We start from the raw sequence: 21,994 nt of genomic DNA on the forward strand, positions 1-21,994 counted from the left end.
TTATTATTTTAATATACACGCAAATAAATGAGCGCTTAAATTCCGTCAAATAAAATAATCAATATTTAACATTCTTTGATAAATCATATCCGTAATTGATTCGCATAATTGTATTAGTAATAAAGCAACCTAATTTAACAATGAACAAGTTATACATTCTTAAAATAGATACTAATGAAATATACGTAGATATTAACGCACATATTTCAACATAATTTTTTAAAATTATCTTTTATGTTTTTTCTTTTTTAGATAAACAACTCTCCCAATTAATATCGTTTTATACTGTTGTTATAACAGAATCAGGATATATATATACATATATATACACGTATATATAGCCTCAATACATTTTATAAAATAAATTCATTAAAGAGCCTCCTGCGAAGCTTCGCCAATTTGCATTTAATTTCATTACGGCACCATTACGAGACGATTAAGTTAAATTAAATTGAATTACAACCAGTACGCGATAATTATTCTGGAAGTTTTAAAAGAGAGATTATAATTAAAATTTTTCACGCAGTTACATTAATTTGAATTACCATTCATACTCGCTATTAAATAAACATCGCCGAATTGTCAAAGAAATCCTCGTGGGTTTAAAAGTGCGCTCGTTCTTTTCTTAAAAGCACGGCTTTTACTCCGCTAATTAATTAATTAATTAATTAATCTAAGGGCCAACTTGTGAATCGGCCCGCGTGGAATTCGCTCGCGAAACGCCCGCGAGAGAAGAGTGTTTTGCGCTTTCGCGATCTTTCCAGCCTCCCGTTCTCCCCGATCCCGAGCCGTTTTCTTCAGATGCAAAAATGCAACTCCTCTTCTGCAATGGCCGGTATTTTTGCGGCTTTTCAGCCGATTTAATCCGTTCGCGAAAACGTCGAATAAAGATTAACTATCTCGTTTAAATGCATGCATCGTCGTGGCGTATTCAAAGCGGAAGCTACGCGAATGGAATTTGCCGCCTCAAAGAAAATTATAAACACGAACGCGCCCGCGTTCTCTGCCCCACCCCCTCCCCTCTTTCCGCATCGCGCATAATTGCATTCGTCCTGTGCGCGGCGCGCTCCGGCTCCGCTCGCTTCCGCTTTGGCGTGCTTTGGCCGTCCCGTCGGTTTGAAAGCTGATTTCCCGAGCAGCCGAGCGCTCCGAACGACGCTTTCAGCAATGACGTCCATGCATTCTTTATTTGCGTGTATAATCGCGTTAATTCGCAAACTTTTTCGCGATAGCGACGAACGCAACCGGTAGCCGGCGTTTGTCCGGCGCATTAAAATGACAGGCGTGTCATTTTTATCTGTCTGGTCCCGTTTTATGTGTTCGCCTATGTACGATCTGTGGGACATTTGAACGTTTGGTTTTTATTTAATATGGCGATAACTATTCCTGCAATTTTGCTGTCTCTCGGTTTCATCATTGCTTTTTTTCTCGTATTATCCCTATATACATGTTTCATGCTCCCTATCATAGTTTCTCGTTGCCACTGCAGACAAATGAGAAAAAAAGAGAGAGAGGAATCGATAAGTATTGTATAACTATAAGTTATATAAAACAGAAAACTACGCTACACTTCCTTTCTCTCTACTCAGACTGGGCAAAGTCTGAAGGTGGAAACTAATTCCATGAAAACAAAACTCGCGGGAGGACGACTATATCGTGCTCGTACTTACGCCGCGCCGAAGTGACTCGAAAAAAAGAGCTAAAACCCTTGTAAAAAAAAAAAGAAAAGTTTATACGGCTTTTTCGCAAGTTAAAAGTATGTTCCATATTTCACGCTCGCGTTGGACTTTGGGACAACTCTAACGACGCGTAAAATGTATATTTCCAGTGTATTACAAAGTCAATGAATTTCTTCTTCAAGTAGCCATACGCCGCGGAGATAGTTATCGGTTTGACTTTTGTGCGGGTAATGACGTGTCTCTTGTTCCGCGATCTTGTAATAGACTTCACGATGAATCCATTTTGAAACTTCACGACAAAATCCAGCGCGATCTATAGAAATGTACGCTTGAATAAAAGTGTATACTTCTTTTGATACATTGAAGACATTTCGCTGAGTTTCTCTTTTTCAGATGTCGCCGCGCGGAAAAATTTGTTAGCGTTCTACGCTTTATGCAAAAGATAGTTTATGTTTCGTTATCTAGCGCGTATTGCGTTACGACAATGTAAAAGATATTTTTTACAACGCGTATACACACGGTTGCGATGATATTTCCGTTCAGTTAAATAATTATCTAACAAATCAATAGGTTAAAAAAGATTTGTCACGATAAATTCCGAGAAAAAAGAAGCATCCCGCGCTGCTAAACGAAAAACGAAACATGCATCCCCGATTAAGAATAGCGATCTCAACTGAGACACAATGCAAAGTATTTCAATTTCCTTTTCAGAATGTCCTCGTAACTTCCACTAACCATTTCGTCTTGGATTTCGGTGTGGATACAAATGTGTATGTGTGTGTGTGTAAAACTAACAAAACTCGCAAAGATTTACAATAAATACAAGTTTTACAAGACACTCGCTGTGTTTACTTCTTTTTAGATAGACGTTAATTTCCCGGTCGTCTTTTCGCACGATGGGAATTTCGATCCCAAGATTTTCAAAGCAAAAAGGAACGAAAGATACGAGCATTTCCACCTTTCCCCCATCCTCTCGAATTCTCCAGGAAAATGCGCGAATAGTAAATCGAGATGCGGATGCTGGAGAGGATTCAACGAGATTCGAGCGTCGATTAGTTTCCACGCTATTCCGTTTTGCCCGCCGCCATCTTTTTTGTTCGGGAAATTCGTTTTTTTGATATTAGATCCAGAGGAAGGTTTAATTTTCCAGGGAAAGTTCGATTTTCGATATCTATTTGCAACGAGAATTAACAATTATTGGAACTTAACTTTAAATAAAACGTTTTATAAAGAATAAAATTGACACTCTCTTTTATATCTCAATGTCAGTAAAATATGAATGACATTTCTATATAAACTGTAAAATGATCTAAATCCGTATTATAATTTGGATTATAAATTGTCACAAATATGACGAATAACATCAATAACAAAAATCTGGATTATTAAAGAAAAAATAGATCTCTAAAAACAATTTTCAAACATTTCAAAATGATGCGGACGACCATATCGGGTCACAACCTGTGCAATACGGCACGTTACTGCGAAAAAAAATGGCGTACATGACATGGCGTGCAAAACGAACGAATAGGCAACCCGAAATCACCTGGGATCCGTTTACAGCGGCGGAAGTCTTCGCTTCCTCCCACCCGTCTCCCGGCCGTCTCTACAAAAAGAAGCGAAAGTAGCTTATTCTCCTAACTTGACCCGACCTGACCTAACGTAACCTGTTCGATGTTCGAGGCGGAAACTAATTTAAGTTGGAGAATCACTTTGGCTGTTTCGATTTATTCAGATACTCGACGTATTTCCCGCGAGAAAGAGAGAAAGGGGAGGGAAGGAAAAGAGCTTTCTTCTCGCGTCTGCCTTTCCTCTCTGCCGTCCTGTCACCTTTGCACGCACCCGAATCGCGTTATTCACCTTCGACACGTGACTGGCGAACGAGCCCGCTACGCTGACGCATTTAAAGCGACGACTAGCGCGGGAACTTGGATTTCTGCGCGGAAGTGGAAAGCGAGTATTGGAAATTTGGGTGCAAGAGAAGTTGAGAAGAATTCAAATTTTTGCAATGAGATAAGAATTGAAATGGACTCTGTAAGTAAACGTCCGCAAAAAACATTCGTAAATAAGTTCGTCTCAAACAAAAATATCTGTAAATAATTTTTTATGAAAGAAATTACGATAAAAATTAAGAACTAAAAACTAATCCCAGAACCATTTTTTAATCACGACTTCTTTGTCTAGAATTCTTCTTTTCTTAACAAGAATTGACAAGAGAATATGTAAACTGATTTGGAAGAAAAAAGCTGTAAAGATCTATTGAAGATTATGTGAAAGAGAAATGAAACTTCATATATATAATAACGTAGTTTTATGTTGCTAGAAATAAAAGCACAACTCCAATTTCATTAGAGGAAAAATGTTATTGCGTTCAATGAACGATGATCGATTAGCACGCGTTCGATTAAGAAGCTAAATTAAATAGTTTAACGCGACATTATACGATGCGAAAGGGCGCCGCATCGAAAGTCACTTATTTATAAACCGCGATCAGATTCCTCCTTACGCGATTTTAATTAATATTTTATAATTAGCAATGTCGTCGCCACGAACGGCCGGCAGCGGTATTGTGCGCGTGCTAATTGGACGTCACGGCCGTTCTTTGTGTGTGTCGTCAAATGTTCGATTTCAATTAAGTGGAAGGAAAGCGCGGAGGCAGGCGAGTCAACTAATCGGAACCGATCATGATTGATCGAAGGGTACTTATTTATACAGCTGAATGTGCGAGCACTTCTCTATTTTTGCCCTTTAATTGCATTTCTAGATACAGAGTAACAAAGAATGAACGCGAATGCACAGCGAGCGGATTTTAAATTTAAAACTCGTTCGCTGATTTATTTCAATTACGCTAACTCTCCTGGTCATCCCGGTGAAGTGTAATTACTTTTATGTCCAATCACCGTACTTTTTCCGAGGCGCGACTTTTGAACTTTAATCTGATTCGCCTTCCGGTCTTATCGACAACCTGCTGTTACCACATTTTTACGTTGATTGCGGCATTTATCATTTGGATCATGTGTCAGTAATCTACAATCTTACGCGCAATCAGCGAATAATATAATAATATATTTGCGATACATGCTGATTTATTTACTATAGAAATTTGATGCTAGTTTAGTTTTTTCTCGGTCTTCATCTAAATAATTTTACATTCAAGTTCGATTTCGGATGTTGAAATAAACAAATTAATTTAAGGATATGTAGAGATTCTGGATCTGAGTGAGGGAAGATTCACCGGAAATCATCTGAAAACGCGAGCGCATTAAAATGGCGAAGAGAGGCCTAAGGGCGGTGCATAATGCAACGAAAGGAAAGGCGGGGAGGGAAGGCGAGGGGTAGATAGCGTTTTCATATAAATTCATGCGAGCAGCTCTCCAGGCTGCAGCGGGAAAATCGGGAAAGCCGGGATTATATCCTCAAGAGTTTGCCAGCTTTCAGCGCTCATTTGAGGAGAGAACTGAAAGTGGGGAAAGAAGAGCACGTGGAGGGAGTCGTAAAACGATGCCGAGTGTCCAGGGGTGGATCTTCGGCATGCAGCACTTAACACATCTGCTTAAAAATGTAGTGATTTATACATTAAGCTGGCTGTTTAATTACAAATCGATTAATGGCTACTCAGGACTAAGAATAATCCAGCACTTGCATTCGAAACTTTTAATCTTCGCGAGTCTCGGGTATTAATAATCTCCACGATAAGTATTAACATTTCATTGAGAATTAATTAAATGCTAATTGAATTAAAACTTAAAATTTCATAAAACCTTTCTTTCTTGCAAAATTTAACGATTCTAACAGCGAGATATTCAAATGCAAGAACTGAAGCACAAAATAAAAAATAAAGATTAAAGTTTATACATGATGTTTAACTTTTTATACTGTGTAGGTATCATTTGTGTGTTACCATTTTATCAATAATTCAACTTTTAAACAATCTTGAGATGATTTAAGTAATTTGCTCCTCTTCTTGCATTAATGAAACAACGCAGTGTTGTGTTAAATGCATTATCACTTTAATCGTTATGAAGACTTGTGTGGATTTTACTTTTGGAATTGGGGAAAGTGATATTTTAAGCTGCACGCAGACAGCGGGATTCCAAAATATCCCGTCCACCCCTGCTATGCACTGGGTCAACTTTTCATCCCCGCTGCCCCCCCTCCTTCGCGATACGCTCTCTTCTGGGCGGATTAAATACACTCGTTCTGGTTCTGGTATACGCGCGCATGGAAAAAAGGGCCGATCGTAAAGTAAAATAACTGTTTCAAAAAAAATCATTCGCATCACGCGCGCGTAGGTACGTCGGACTTTTCATTTCCATCCCGAACAAAATATCGTCCATTGGCCGTCCGTGCGCGTTAGCGCAGCGCGATACTTCGTGAGGGCGCAAGCATTTTACGATAAATGGGTGAACCCGCTTAGCGGGTCTCCCTTTCTCTCCCTCTCTCTCTCTCTCTCTCTCTTTCTCGATAGCCCGCACAAACGCAGGAACACGTGTGTCACGCGAGAACTCGATATTCCGTCTGAAAAACGCGTGCCCACGAAAATTGGCGTACTCGATGCGTCCCTTCGTCGAGGAAAATGGGCAAAAGTCGTTCGGCTTTATGTCTCTACAAGTTTTATCTCGAAAGAGAAACGAAAACTCGGGAAAAGAAAAACTGAATATTTCAAGATGTTTTTGATGTGCAATTTGATGTACGTTTCATGTACGTTATACAACATTTATTTTTAAAATCATTAATAAATTCATGAACTGTATAAACGTCAAGTTTGAGAATGATATTTCTGAAAGAAAAAGAGATTCATTCACATACATATACATACAAATTTCATTATATCGGAATTATTTCATCGACAATAAAATTAACATAGTAAATAGATATTGAAGCATTTAGCGTAACGGTTCATTTTTTTTTAAACTTGAAGTTAATATTTAAAATTGAAAGTTAATTTTACTTTAATTTTCTCAAGTTTATTAATAAAAGAGTGAGTTTTATGACTGCAAATGTGATCTAACGTGATCCTTATTGATTCTGATAAATATATTAGAATCAATGTTCTATAGAATCGTCACGTTTAAAAAAAAGGGGATAGGATCGGATAGATCCGAACGGAACGACGAAGTTAACACCTAATCAGCATAGTTCGAGTGTCGCTCTTAGTGTTTTGATCTGCGACATGTCATGAACGCCAGCCTAGGATTTGAGAATTATTGGTGGGGCTCGGAGGAGCATCGCGGCGCCCAACTAAACGTTCCAGCGTCGCGGCGGTTCTGCGTGTCACTGAGAGAGCGTCACTTTGAGCCGGTTATCGTTTATGTAACCAGTAACGAGCACGGACTTCGTTAGTGTAAGCGCATTTCACGCAAAAGGTTACTTTGAGCTCGCTCAACGACGGGGCGAAGTAGGGCGAGGAGGGGTCGGACGAGGGTGCGGAAGGCGAGGGGGAAGGACGAGGGGACGGGGTAGATCCCGAGCGCAATTACATTATACGCCCTCCCTAATTAGCGGAATTTCCGGCTCGCAACACGACGTGTTGTGTTCGCGGCGGATAAACGGGTCTGAAGTTTAAAATAACGTTGCATAATAAAATTAAACAATGCGAGCGTTGCTGTTAATTAGCGGCGGATTTGGGACGAGACAGAGATTGAAGCACGTGCGGCACGTTCGGCGGATCATTTTTAGCGATTGGAGCGTTGCGTCATCGCGCGCGTACTACGTATACGTAACACGCTATAGAATCCATTCCTGCTTCCGTTAGAATTCATAACTAATGCGAACCCTCTGCCATTTAAGCGGAGTCAGTTGTTATAACCTCAAATGCAAAATATCAATTTTTTTCCACATTTTCGCATTTTACATTGGTATCACCTGCACATTCGATCGTTGCCAGAGGTGAAACCTGGTTCAGTGGCATTCTTCTATTCGTTCGAACATCGGATTTTTCCTAATTCCAACAGCGTATATTGTGCTTTCACGTTGAAAATAATATCTTAATGCACTTATGTAATTAAGTGTTTATGATTCAACCTCGAAAAAAAGGAGCCGACCCATTAATGAAATAGAAACAAAAAATAAAAATAGAGCAGCTATGTTCCAACCCGAAAAGACGGTAGTGCTTCAGTTTCATATCGGATTTCAGCACCGGAAGGACAAAAATTACAACGTCCAGCATTATCAACCTTGCGTCCGCTGTTCCCCATCCTATTTTTATTATGTTTCTGCTGTTCGTATCCTTGAGAAGACACCGTACGCCATATGGAGTTGCAATGAAATTCTGACACATGATAGAGTGAGGACAAATATCTGAGGTGCGCGTACAGGAGTTCAAATTAATGGAAAGGTATCAATTTACATGAGCAATTCGCAAACTTGTTCACAAATGCATCGAGATTATTGCGAGGTACTCACCGAATTACCCTGTACCTATATATTCGTTTATATAGTATTTTTGCATTGAACAAACCGCAATATACACGCTGTATGCATTTGTAATAAAATGCTGTTGTACATGTATACATACAAAACTTCATCGCGCAACTGTAACACGTTTACAACTATTAATTTACGCTGCCTTCAAAACATTTTCTGGTAAATATTAAATTAATAAATTTTGACACTACTCAGTTTACTTAAAAATAATATGTTCCACGCATTCTTTTGAATATCAAATAAAATTTTATAATCGTAACTCGTCAGTATGTGATTTTTAATCGCTTAATTAAGGGCTGCTGATGTCACAACAAGGAATTGCGAAAAAATATAGGAATTTCTGGAGATTTTAATATACGAATGCGCTAGATTTACGGATATTTTGGGGGCGGGTCGGCTTTGAAAAAATCCGTGCGACGGGGATGACTTATGCCGCGTTTTCAAGCGGTGTTGGGACACCTTGCGAAGAGTGAAAAAGGACCGCGGCATCATAAATCAGCACATTAATTCGTAACGAGATTAGTATAATAAATCATCGTCCACACGGTATTTGCATATGCCGTGCATTACTCTCGTCATGTGACCCTCGTCTTCCGGATAGTCGACATTAAACGTTGATGACGTTCGCGAAGTGAATATCACAATTAATATTAATCTGAGTTCTCCAGAACTTCCGGAATTAAAAGAAAAAAGAATGCGTTTTTGCACTAACCCGTGAATACGCGAATGTTTGCAAAAGTTAAGCTGTAACGTGTCTTGAAAAATGTGAAATTCTGGAAGAGGTGTCAAAACAAAAAAAATTTGAATACGAAATAAAATCCGCGTTGAGGATTCTTTAATTTTTAATAATACAGGACACATGTGTTATTTCATTAATTTCGTTATTTGTTGTCTCAGAGGTACGTGTAGTGGCAAAGTAGTAAATTAACCGAAATCGAGAGGCTCGCTTACGTTCAATCTCTCTCTCGGGGGTGTTTTTTCAGGGCACTCGAGGGTATCGTTGGGCGTTTTCGTCTTTTTCGCGTCACCCGGTAGAAAAGATCGATTCGCTTTTTGGGAGATACAAGCAGCGTCAAAGGGTTAAAGCTTATCGCGTGGGAACTCTTTTACTCCGTTCGTTCGCACACCCAATGGAATTAGCCGTCGCTAACCACCCTCCCGTCTACCAACCCCCGTCCCCGTACGTCTAACTCGCGCCAATAAGAACGACAAGCGCGCGTGCGCGTTCTTTCTTTCTTCGTCCCCCTCCCCCCTCTCTCTCTCCCTCTCCCTCCCTCTCCCCCCTCTCTCTTTCTCTCTCTCCCGGGATGGCAGTTTCTCCGCCACGATTACCCCAGAAATCTTTCTTCGGCTAATGCAAGAACTGTGTTTCCGGCGGTTCGCCCGATGCTTCGCCTACCTCCGGGGCGGACAAGCACGTACACACGCGGGCGGGCGCGAGCGCGCGGACGATGGCGTGCATTTACAAGTGCGACTTGCCGCAGGGGCGGGGAGGAGGATAGCGAGTTAGAAATAGGAGGGTGGACAGCTCCTGCGCGTTCTATATAATGCGGGAACGGTGAGAAATATTTGGGGGAAAAGTAAAGGGGTCGGGCTGCGAGAGAGAGCTGCGCTCGAACCGGAAGCGTAATTTGCAAACTGCAGAAATTCCGTAGAAATTTAAAAGAAGATTGTTAACTTCTGAGGTTTTATAGAGGTTTCTATGGAGCCCAACGCGTTCCATGGAAATTCGTGTGCCTCTCGAATAGTCGCGTTTCTCATTTCGCGTGAAATACAACATGATGTATTCGTCTAATTTAATTCCCGTGCATTACACGCGTATAATTAACAGATTGCGGAATGTAATTTTCTGTTTTTGCTCAGTCGAGTTAAAGGGCATATATTTGACACAATATGAGTCTCGAAACACTCGCACGAAGCAACGACACTAGTGCGAGAGACAACCGAAAAAGTATCGACGCGACGCGAGGTAGGAAGAGTGCCCTGAAAAATTCGATGCTGATACGCGCATTCGATACTCGAGAGGTAGCATACGTGGCACATGTAGGACATGAAGGACATGGATTATACAAGGAACGTATAGGATACGCCTCAACAATCTCACATGTCCCATGGGCGTGTTCGAAAATCTTATGAACGTTTTTCATAGATGACAAATAAACGTGCGAATATTTCAGAGCTCTACAAAGCTCCATAAGGATCACAGTCCTCTCACGTTCTATAAACTCCGTCTATATAATATAATACCCGTCTGTCGAAATAAATGGATGTAATTGAGAGTAAGTTGTATAAAATAAAGCGTCCGACACACACATGCTGCATCTCTTTCACTCTTAATCCTAAAAAAATTCCTACATAAATATTTTCCAAAGAAGCCTTATATACATTTTCACGCCCGTTTATTCAATTACAAATTTATCAAATTTGATAGCGCGATACGGTATTGGGAATATCAACAGATTAAAGGAGAGATGCGAATAAGTCATTAGAACGATTTCTTTGCCATATGAATGTGAAATTAAGCTCTATTACTGAAGATTTGCTAATTACGTAATATTGCCCACATTCGGAAATACTATGGGATACGATGGTCTACTCTACTTGGCCGATTACAGTGCTTTATGGTAGCCGCGGCGCGCATGTACTGCTACTGCACTCAGCGTTAAGTCCCGGATTTCAATCCCATCGTCGTCGTTTGTTTATTTCACGCGTACGGTTTATTCAGGGGCCCTGCCGCTTTTGTAAGATAGTCTATGCCGTGTGTCATAACCAAACGATCGGCGGTATATATCCCTACGGCCGGCTACAGCCGGGTTTCCGCAGTTTCTGGTTCGCGCGCGTCCTAATGCGAATGCGGTGTTTCTAATTTAATATCTTAAGGACCGGCATTTACCCACGTCAGCTATGTCGGATTAGGATGTCAGACGCAAGGGAAATACACGCGATTCCTGCAATTTACGTCCGAGTGACTTTTCAAGCAAACCTCTCGTTTCCATTCCGAGAACAAGTTTATAAAACGTTTCACGTAAGATACATTTTCTTTTAGCACGATGTAACGAAGATCCTCTAAATTGCAGCTACAATTTTCCTAATAATTTTACGTAGCGTTCGATAACTATAATACTGCATTTGGAATAGACTTTATCGAATTCGAAGATTTCTGTTAATAAAAAATTGTGCGAAAAAAATTTCGATTAATTGTATTATAAAATTATTTCGATATATTGCACGTCCCTCTCACAAATTAGGGGAAATAATTTCGTTAAAAAAGTCGATTAGAATATTATCCGAAAAATTTACGTTTCTTCGATATTTTCGGTATTGCATCGTCAATATCTGTCGCAGGCTTGCAATATGCTTTTTATATTTTTGCGTAAGTCATAAATATGTCTTATAGAATATGTTCGGTGTCATTTTTTTGCGCCGCTAAACGCTTAGAGTGATACACTTTCTCTCAAGTGTTGAATAAGTGATCATGTCAAAAGCGATCCCCTATATCGCATGGCATGTTATGCGTCGTTGCATATTAATGCGAATCCCTTTTTCCATCCTTGTGTTTCATTATCGCTTTACAATGTGTCAATATGTGTCGATATATCGATAAAAAGAAGGCTTTCACTGCCATAATCTTGTCACTTTAGAGATTTTCTATGAATAAACAATTTTTTTTTTTTTTCATAAAAATATTATTGTACACAAAAAATACTCTTCTATAATACTTTGTACGATATAAATGTTGGGGAATGCGTGATACAATTATAGAATATGGCATAATTATAGAATAATAATATCCACAATCTTTTACGGCGTCACAGACTATTATATATAAAGCCTTTTTTTAACGAGGCTTGATTTGCTAATAGGAATAGGCACGTCCAATCTTCTTTTGTGTCTCTTTAAACGACTCTCCAAATAATATGGTAAAAGAATAGAAGAGTTTACTCACCGAGAATCTGGCTGAGGACGGTGCGACCATCTTCACCGAGGCACGCACTGCGTGCGTCAAACGGATTTGTGAACTGCACGAATGCATAACCCTTGTGCATAGAGATACCTGAAAAATGTAAAAGGTTAATTACATTTCGCAGATTTTATAAAATAAATAAATTCGGATAAAAAATATTAATACCTCAATCGTTTTACGGTTTTATTATACGCATTATTCTTAATGTACATAATTTTTTTTATTATTTTTATTGTTTTATTCCATGCGAGCTTGATATTCTTTATTTTATTATTAAACATTTTAAAATGTAACACATGGTGTTTGTAACAACAACCAGTACGATTGTTTATCAGTTAGTTATAAGCGGAAAAGCGGAAAAGCGTAAAAAGTTTTATTAATATACGTTCATGTAAAAGCTGGTAAAAAATATACAGCTTTATTTAAATTCATTTATTTAAATTCATTTTCTGACCTTAAAATTATTTTAAAAAATATCTTCACAAAATATAGTTTATGGGCTTTTTGTAATGGAGTAAATTCCATCTGAAAAAACATCCGGCATAAAGCTCTCAGTAATGGAGTCGATCGCGAGTGAGTCCTTTTAAATAAACCATCCTGTTTATCCTATATGTTTTATACATGAGAGAACTGCAAAATAAATGATTGAAATTATAAAAAAAATTAAACAAGAAAGAGAACCGCGCGATTTCTAGGAATATTCACAAACATTTGAAAAATATGTATAATACATTGGAAGAGCGTTATCGTTCGTATAGCTACGAACTTTTTCAAGCAACTCTTTTTTTTTTCTCCAGAAAACTATCCCCGCGCAAAATACATAGAACAAAATTTTAATTGACCAAATAATAAGAGAAAAAACAAGACTGCTATGATACACAATCGAATAAGATACAAGCCGTTTTCGGTCTAAGCTTAGATCTTAGGCAGCTCAATATTAATTTCCGTTGCGATGGCCCTCGCGGGTGTTGACGCAATGTGATTTCTGCCCAGTGCTCTGAATGTCAACGTGAAGAAATTCAAGCAAGCGCGGGTAAACAGCGGGAGTAACTATGACTCTCTATATAGTAGCCAAATGCCTCGTCATCTAATTAGTGACGCGCATGAAAGGATTAATGAGATTCCCACTATCCCTATCTACTATCTAGCGAAACCACTGCCAAGGAAACAGGCTTGCAAAAATTAGCGGGGAAAGAAGACCCTGTTGAGCTTAATGACTCTAGTCTGGCACTGTAATTTATATGTATATGTATTATAGTAATACATATACATAAAAATTAATATTGAGCTGCCTAAGATCTAAGCTTAGACCGAAAACGGCTTGTATCTTATTTAATTGAACAAACTTTAGCTGGGGAGCAAAAAATCTCCAAATTAAATAACGACATTTCCGAACAATTAAATACAGCTCCGGGGAATATTAAACATTTTTGCAAACCAAATTAATAAAAACAAGTGCGCGTTGTTGCCGGTCGATTTTGCCGGAGCGGCAAGTCGCACGGACGCGACCTGTAATCTGTGTACCCGTAATAACTTTTGCGTGGTTAGCAGCTGACCATGCATGGAATTCATTATGCCGAAACAAATATGTAAATCTAACCAATACGCACACTCGCACTCACACAGACGTGTGCGCGGGCGTGTACGCGCTAGAATGCAAATACTGTCCGTGCGAATCTGCCCTCCCTCTCGCTCCGCTTCATCGCGAAGCTCGGCGCAAGAGATGTTCATAGCTTTCATCGTCGCTATTGTTATCAGCTCATTCTTCAGTATACACCGGTTGTTGAACAGAGATTAAAAAAAAATCGAATCTCAGTCTAATATACACTTGTCGTAAAATACACTAGTAATAAATTATGTTACCTTTTTGTTTATAAAGTATGTCCAGATTGCTTCATCTTTTTCTTCTTTCTTTTTATGTAGCATTCCGACAATAAAACTGAAATTATGTACAATTAAAAAAAAAAAATATATATATATATATATATATTTTTTTTTTTTTTTAATTTTTTAATTTTTTAATTTATCGATCATATTTTTGAACCATTAGAATTGAAAATTTTCGTTTTTGTAGAAATTTCAATTAAACGTAGTTATGTATAATTTCTTAAATTCCTTGCTACACCGATTATAGAATGTCGATAGTTTTATTTAAAATTCGAAAAAATCCAGTATACATGCGTGTTATTCTAAAAAAAGTAAATATTTGAAATAATTTAGCAGATGTTTTATCGTACGGAAACATAATATGTTTTCGCATTATTATCGCTGTTAGGATCACAACTTGACATAATTTTTTCTTCTCAAATTTTAATCTCCAGATCTATCTATTTCTCGTTTTTCAAGCAAGAGTAAATTTATCATGTATTACATAGCGATCCCCCCCCCCGTCGATCTCCCGAAACATTTAGCGCTTCGGAGCTCGACTCTCCGATAAAGCACTATATCATCCCCATATCTCAAAGCTTAATCCCACCCCTCACATTTTCAGGGGCGGCGTATCGGTCGAAAGGAGATCGTCGTGTCGATCGTATCGATCTTCGATCCCCGTAACGTAACTCGTCATCGCCGTAACGTTTATTCCGGAATTTAAATCGCTGTCTGCGCGCATGTCATACGTAAGGGGACGGCGGAGGTGTTATGTGTGCATTTGTGCACGCGAGACGGGTGCGGGAGTTCGATATCGGCGCTCAAGAGACCGTTCCGCGACGAAATTTATTCTGGTCATAAAAACCGCGATAGCGAAATGCGCGATCGTAAGTGCAAGTATATGTGCGAGGTGCGGGCCGGTTGATACGACGCTCTTCGTCTGTCATTATTTTATTTTTCGGTGCTCTGGATATTATTTTCGGGCGTGGTTGAACTCTTGGCGTAAATGTACATTATTTCATCAGTTGATTCTGAGAGGTATAGATGCTTACATATTTTTCTTCCATATATTTTTATATAGAATGTATTAAAGTTTTTTTCGTTTCATAATCTGGCTGAATCTAAGCATGTGTAAAAACAAAGTTCTTCGAATCCTCACCGCGCAAATATTATAAATTATTTTCATATGTGTTATGATGATTGACGAACTCTAATCGGTTCTTGTTTAATAAAAATCAAAACTATTTTAACACACAAAGAATGCGTTTTCTAAATAAAAATATTTATTTGATTTCGATATCGAAACCGCATCCTGACAAGAGCGCATCAGAAAACCGTTACGGAACTATTTGAGATATCGGTCGTTTTTGTCGTTTCTAGACGCTAATAGTGATATAATCAGCCACATGATTTTGCAGAGATGCTCGTGGGATTTCGTTCGACCGCAAGATCGATTCAAAATTGGTATGCATTCGCAATTAGATTTTAATGTTATTACAAAATCTGATGTAGAATGAAGAACAGAATCATTATACAATTAATTAGAGAAGATGCCATTTTCAGTCTGGCTGGATCTTGGTCTTTAGCCTAATAATAATAAACTAAGAAAGTCAACAGCCAAAATACGAATAAAATAAGGATATTGATATAAAATAAAATCTAGTTTAAATTATTGTTGTTGAAGAAGACTAAATATAGTCGAAACGTTGCAATTGCTTTTAATATATATTATTATAAATAAACTAAATTTTAATTTAAACCAACATCCTTATTTTACTCGTATTTTGGCCGCTGACCTTCTTATATAGCTTAGCTTATAACGAGAACATTGACGTCTCTATTAATCTAAAAATAATATTTCTGTGTCAATTTTGTATACTGTTTCCCAACTCAGTAAATTGCATTATATATTATTTGTCGGTCTTAAAATATAGCTTTTTGTTGAAACAGTAAATCTACATACTTAAATTGATATCGATTTAATTTTTGATGCTAATAAACATCTTTCTTCAGTCATTGTAAAAAAATTATTGCGAAAAATATCACTCCAGCCAAGATTCAAACCTACATCTCCCTACAATTCGTGACGGGCGTCTTTACCAATCTCTAGAATCATTATAGGTGTCAATTAACTTCAAAAAAAGATTCCAAACAAAAGTTCTCTGATACAAAATATTTTATTTTACTTCGGACTCTACCAGATGTAAACGCCATTGAAGATCAATTTAAAGCAAGTGAGAATTCTTATTTTTATCTTGTTCGACTCGATGTGTATATTATTTTCAAGACTTAAAAAATAAAAAAACTTAATATAATAACAATTTTAATCTTTTTCAACTTTAAATATTAATATATTCAGAAGAAAGTAAAAAATTATATATATATACGGGAAAAATAGTATGCAATAAGTCTTTTCCAAAAGAGACTCCATATTAAATAGATAAAAGTAAAACCTCCCTCAAAGTGAGATAAAACGTAAAAATTTTGTACAAAAACTACTGTTAATAACTTGGAAAGTTTAAACTTTTAACTAATAAAAAAGTCGTACGTGATTTATTTACTTGCCTTTAGTTCACAATAAAAGACCGAATAAATTCAATTGCGAGAAAGGCAAAATATTGAAATGGAAAAATGGAAATCAAAGTTTGATTCGATAGAATATCTCCATAAAAACAGACAAGTCCGCTCTTTGTAACAATTATTCGTATTTTTCGTAACTATGTTTTTTGTAAAAGTCGTCACTCGCTAAAGTGACAACCAAGTGCCTCGATAACAACAGTGCTGTATTGAGGGCCTGTTGCAGTGAATTTTTCCAATGTTTTGGCATTTATATAGAACAAATATCGACTTTATATTGGAAAACTTGTCGGCAGAGAGAATCTCTAGTGTTGTTATCTGGGCATTCGACAGTATAGATTTAAATCATTCTAGTGACGATTTCTTTCGATGCAACTGCATATAGGATGTCCCAAAAATATTGCCATTCTCCTCGTTTAGTTTTCTAGACAACTAAAAAATTGAATTTTACATAACAAAAATTTGATTGTGCTTTTCAATTTTTTCTTTTTCAACATTAAAATATATCTCTTTGTGACATAAATTATTAACTATATGTTCAAAGTTTGTTAAAATAAAATGCACATAAACAAATTGAGTGAGGAACAATTTTTATAATTATTAATTAAGGAAATTTACCCATCTCTCTTGTTCTGCTAAGATATTTAAACTTAATTAATTATTTATAAAATTACCGGTGTTTAAATGTTGAAATGATCATAAATTTTTTCAAATTAATCCGTTAGTATATTTACAATTTTATTAACAATTATATTCTGTATTTATTATTGGAATATTTCTTACGCAAAGGGCAGAGCGCAGCTACGTGCGTTTAATAATCTCTCTTCATTTTGTCTTGTAACAAGAAGATGTAAAGTTTACAGTGGAAAAATTACTGAAATTAGTGCGATCTTATTTGTCGAGGATTTCGTTTTTAAACCGGATTTCAAACAAAAGCAATTCCCCAGAAAGTCGAAGATTGTATATATTTCCGCGTTAAACGTTGCTTGTAAAAGAGATTCGATTCGTAGAATTTGTAATTTATCTGCTATCGCGCATTGCACGCGGCGTCGCCTCCGTACAGGACGCGGCTTATCCTTCGTATCGGCGTCCCTCTAATCCGGCGAGCGCCTTAATTCCTGCAAAGTCGAAGTTGCCCTTATTGTCTTCGTCCTTTATTGAGAAAGTAAGCTGTTTATCGGCAGCTAGCAGCGCTCCTTGTAATTTCGACATCCGACATTTGAAATTGCGATTTTGCTGGACAGAGCGGGGGCAGGATAACTTACCCGTGATATCCGACGACGCGCTCGGCGTTGGAACGCCAATATCACCTGCGTCGGCACGAAGCTAATTCCACAGCATTCTTCGTCCTTATTACATAATCTTATACCGTTGGCACGGCTTGTTACATTATTTATTGCGCTATATTCATCCCTTTTATATATTATTTTATGTACGCGTAGGGTTTAAGTTAAAGTTAGAGCGGATCGAGTTAAAGCAGACAAGAATTGTATTCCTTAGCTAAATCTCTCAGTTGAGTATTCTGTTTTAATATACAATTTTTAAGCTTAGTCATGAAGATATACAATGTTGAATGTTTTGAAAAAATCAATTCACTTTGTAAATGTGTGTTAGATAATCTGTTATTAAAATCAAAGTCGTAGGATTTCTTGTATATATATATATATATGTTGAACTGTAATACATAACAGTTCACAGTAAATTCAATAAAAAGAGCGAGAGATTATTTGATATTGTCTCGATCGTCTATCTATCATGGCCGACCTCACATGGTCATTCTCGGCTTATTATCGTTCGTCTATCTATCACTCCAGATCGCAATCGTAATTTCATTCCCGAAGAGGGGACAAGACCCCGCGGAAAAATGATTTTCCGGGATAACAAATCCTGCGATTGCGGAGTAAACGAAGTTACGGCTTACAAAGGAAGAGAAGGTAGCGGCAGTCATCGTGCCGCTCCTCCTGAAACTGGAGACCGACGGATATCCAATTCGAGCTATCGAAGGTCAAGTCGCCGTGGCACAAATTGCGTTACCGGGATCCCATTTTCCCGGGGCCCCGCTGCCCCTTCCGCTATTCTTCCCGATGCAATTTTTCCGCGCCGGATAATAAGTTATTCGATCGCGAATTATCGAATGTTATCAGGCCGCCGATTTCTCACGCGATTCGATTTATCGGGAACGCCTCGGGAAGGATTGGGAACAACATTCGGAAATAACCAAATGATTCTTCCTTTCCGCGCGATAATCGATTTTTATCTACCCTTACGTCGCGTCGCTATCTTACTTTTATGAATATCGCTGCCTTTTTTAAATTCGCCGGGAGTAAAGTTCGTACTTCGCAGGATTAACGCGCGCGCGCGTGTGCGTAGAGATTGCGAAGAAATTATTCCGATGGAATCGCTTAGGTTCTGCTAAATATTTCCACGAGGTATAATTGAAACGAATTAAGATGCGAAGAAGATAAATGAAATCGGATAGTCTGCCGGTCTATAGATATGAATTTACCATTTACACGGAGACACATTTAATCCTAGACAGAAAAAGTATAAATTTTAACGGCTTAAATAAAATCAAATATTTTTGCTTATATCCGTAATATCACTTTTAGAAGCGTGATGGAGTAATTCAAAAATAAATTTTATTGAAAATAGTAAAACATAAATTAAGTATAAATTTCCTGTCTAGCTTAAAATTACTCCTTTTAAAACAAGATATTTTTAAGCTCTTTATTTTCCACGGTTTATTATTGAGCATATTTTGCAAGAGATATTTTTGACAGATATTTTTTAACATTTCACTTTTTAGCTACGTTTTTATGCAGTCTGCTTTTTGTCGTTTTGTTTTTCAGAATGTCTAGTTTAAAACATATATTATATTTGATAAAGATTTGTACGCAGAGCTTTCAGCAATCCATTTTTTAATGACCTTACCTCAGTAGCTTAATTTTTACCAATTACAATTTTTACTAATAAAACTTACCAGCCAGACGACCGTAGCGCTGGAACATTCGTTCCACATCGGTCTTGCTACATTGAAATGTATTGAGGTTCCCGACGAAAACGCGTGAATTCACCGCCTGTGGGTCCTGCGAATTGGTCTGGTTGCCCACTTTGCTCATCTTCATCGCCTGAAAGCAGAGAAAAAAGAAAATTCAATTACTAGTTTTCTTGCCATCTTAAATAATAATTACATAAAAAATATAGAAAGCATAAAAATTTTTACAAGATCTACGTAAAATAGTACTCCGCAAAAATCATCCGTGTTTTTAATTCACAATAAATGTATATATATCTACAGAAAAATTTAAGACAGAAACAGCTTTCATATCTTCCAATGAAAAAGGAAAGTAATTGAAGATAAAAGTTAATTTCACGAATATCTGAAACAGAATCTCAAACAAATTAAGATGAGATATAAATCTTCGTTATTTAGAAGCACTTAATATTTTTATTTTATCGATTTAATACAAGCTCATTCAATTTTCACGTTAATGTCGTTATTTAAAAAAAAAGACTAAAGAAATGAGAAAAGGGGAATGACGGATTAATTCAATTAATCGGCACAGGTATCGATTAATTCCGGTAAAAATGGCCGGTTGCCACTAACGATCTCGTTAGTTTTACGCGTTATTTCGCAAAAGTAGGAAACGAACTGTTGCACAATGGGATTGCGAGGCGTTAATTAATCAACATCGCGCCAATTAGCGATTGCGAATGTCTCTTTGATACTAGAACGCCATCTACACATTCGCGTGTATTGTAATCATCGTCATCATTACTATTTATCATTTGTTTCATTTGCTTTATACTTTTTACTTAAATATACATTAATCATGCGTTGAACAACAAATTTAAGACAGATCTGCCCGTATTGAAATATTCTTGATCAATGAATTGTCGAAATACATGGTGTATAATCTCTCGCAGCAGCTAATACATAGTTATACATATATAGATATTGAATTCAACCTATTAATACGTTTGATGATATGTGCACATACGTGCTTATATACCATCTTATCGCAATGCTTAAGACGGATATAACTACGTTGAATTCGATTTAAAGGAAATCGAGTAAACGATTAAAGCCACAGAGAGAGAGAGAGTGAGAAGGAGGGAGGGGGGAAGAGGAAAAGGGAGTAAAGCCATTGCGCATAACCCAGTATATCACTTAAGGGATTAAACAACATTGAATTGACATTATATCGGCAATAATAATCGACGGGATAATTATCACGGATCGTGCGTTACGGTTGTATGGATCCTTCAGCAGTGTCTTCAATAATCCACGTTATTTTTACAACATATCACGCATATCTTCGCCTCTGCCGTCGCTCGTCACACGAATCCAATTTGTAACTTTGATTGCTTGCGACGGAAAAGTTTATCGGGAAATCATCAAAAAGCTCGCATCACCGATAAACGAGAAACGATTATCGATTTCGCGAGGTGTATCGGGACGGCGATTGACACCGGCACGACGCCAGTATATGTGTATTTATTAAAGAGTTGTTCTCCATAAATATCGACAGTTATACGGCGGGATAGCCCAGAGGTTGGGGCAAATATTGGCTTGCACGTCAAAATTAGTAATCGACGCGTCGGTGGATTTAATCGGCGAAGAATCGTCGTTTCGCTTCCGATTTTACGACGCGGAAGTGAGCCCGGTAACACCGGTCTCGATTAAATCTATACCGGACGTTCCTAAAATGTCTGGCTAAACCTTATACCACCACAAACTCAATCAACTGATTATTTTGATGACAAAATAACCATAGGCCATTAATAAAGCCATCAAACGCATTCTTTCTGACTAAATATTAAAAAAGGCAATGTTAATAATTTCGAAATTTAATTATTATTAAATAAATTGATCATTTGGGATTACTGAAGAATGAAAAATATTATAAAATAGTGTTGCCGTTAGCTGTTTCATCAGAAATTAGGGTTATTTAAATTTGTAGCGCGCGATAATCCCAATCAGCTCGGCACTTGGCAATGATTCTCGCGGCGGATTTCTAATTACGTTCTACTTGGGCCGGACTAGAATTTAGCTACCGCGTCGCCCGTTATTTACGGCGTGAGCCAACCCAAAGGTATGCCCACTATTTGAAAACGTTAATTGTTCTTAAGTATTTCTTACGCAAATAATCATGAAGGCATATTTTCTCTCAAACTAAAATGCACATTGAACTGGTGATTTGAAAACTCTGTAAAAAATTTATCGTTTATTTCTTTTTAAATAATTATTTTACAATAAAATTTTATTTTATGCAGATATTCATCGTGGTGTATGTTTTATTAAATTAACTGTAGAAAAGTTTTTCGGGAATTTTTCTGTTAATTAAAACTTATTTTTGTTTTATTTTCGTTGCAACAGACAATACTATACAACTTTTTCGCCCTTTCTCCGCAACTCATAATAAAATAGAATTGATAGAAATGATTTATTTTATTCGTCTATAGAATTTTTCTTTTA

The 21,994-nt window shown here is 37.4% G+C and overlaps 1 protein-coding gene across 1 annotated transcript in view; it reads right to left on the reverse strand.

Annotated features, from left to right (window-relative positions):
* Window positions 1-19,643, reverse strand: part of LOC139819494 (uncharacterized) — a 76,026-nt gene extending 56,383 nt beyond the window's left edge. The window contains exons 1-2 of the mRNA XM_071788860.1: window positions 19,496-19,643; window positions 12,052-12,159 (exon numbers count right to left, since the gene is read on the reverse strand). Coding sequence (XP_071644961.1) covers window positions 12,052-12,159; window positions 19,496-19,640 — 253 coding nt within the window. The 5' untranslated portion in view covers window positions 19,641-19,643. The remainder of the gene's footprint in view (window positions 1-12,051; window positions 12,160-19,495) is intronic.
* Window positions 19,644-21,994: the final 2,351 nt, after the last annotated feature.

This window comes from Temnothorax longispinosus, chromosome 9 (assembly GCF_030848805.1).
Source record: "Temnothorax longispinosus isolate EJ_2023e chromosome 9, Tlon_JGU_v1, whole genome shotgun sequence".
Lineage (NCBI taxonomy): Eukaryota > Metazoa > Arthropoda > Insecta > Hymenoptera > Formicidae > Temnothorax > Temnothorax longispinosus.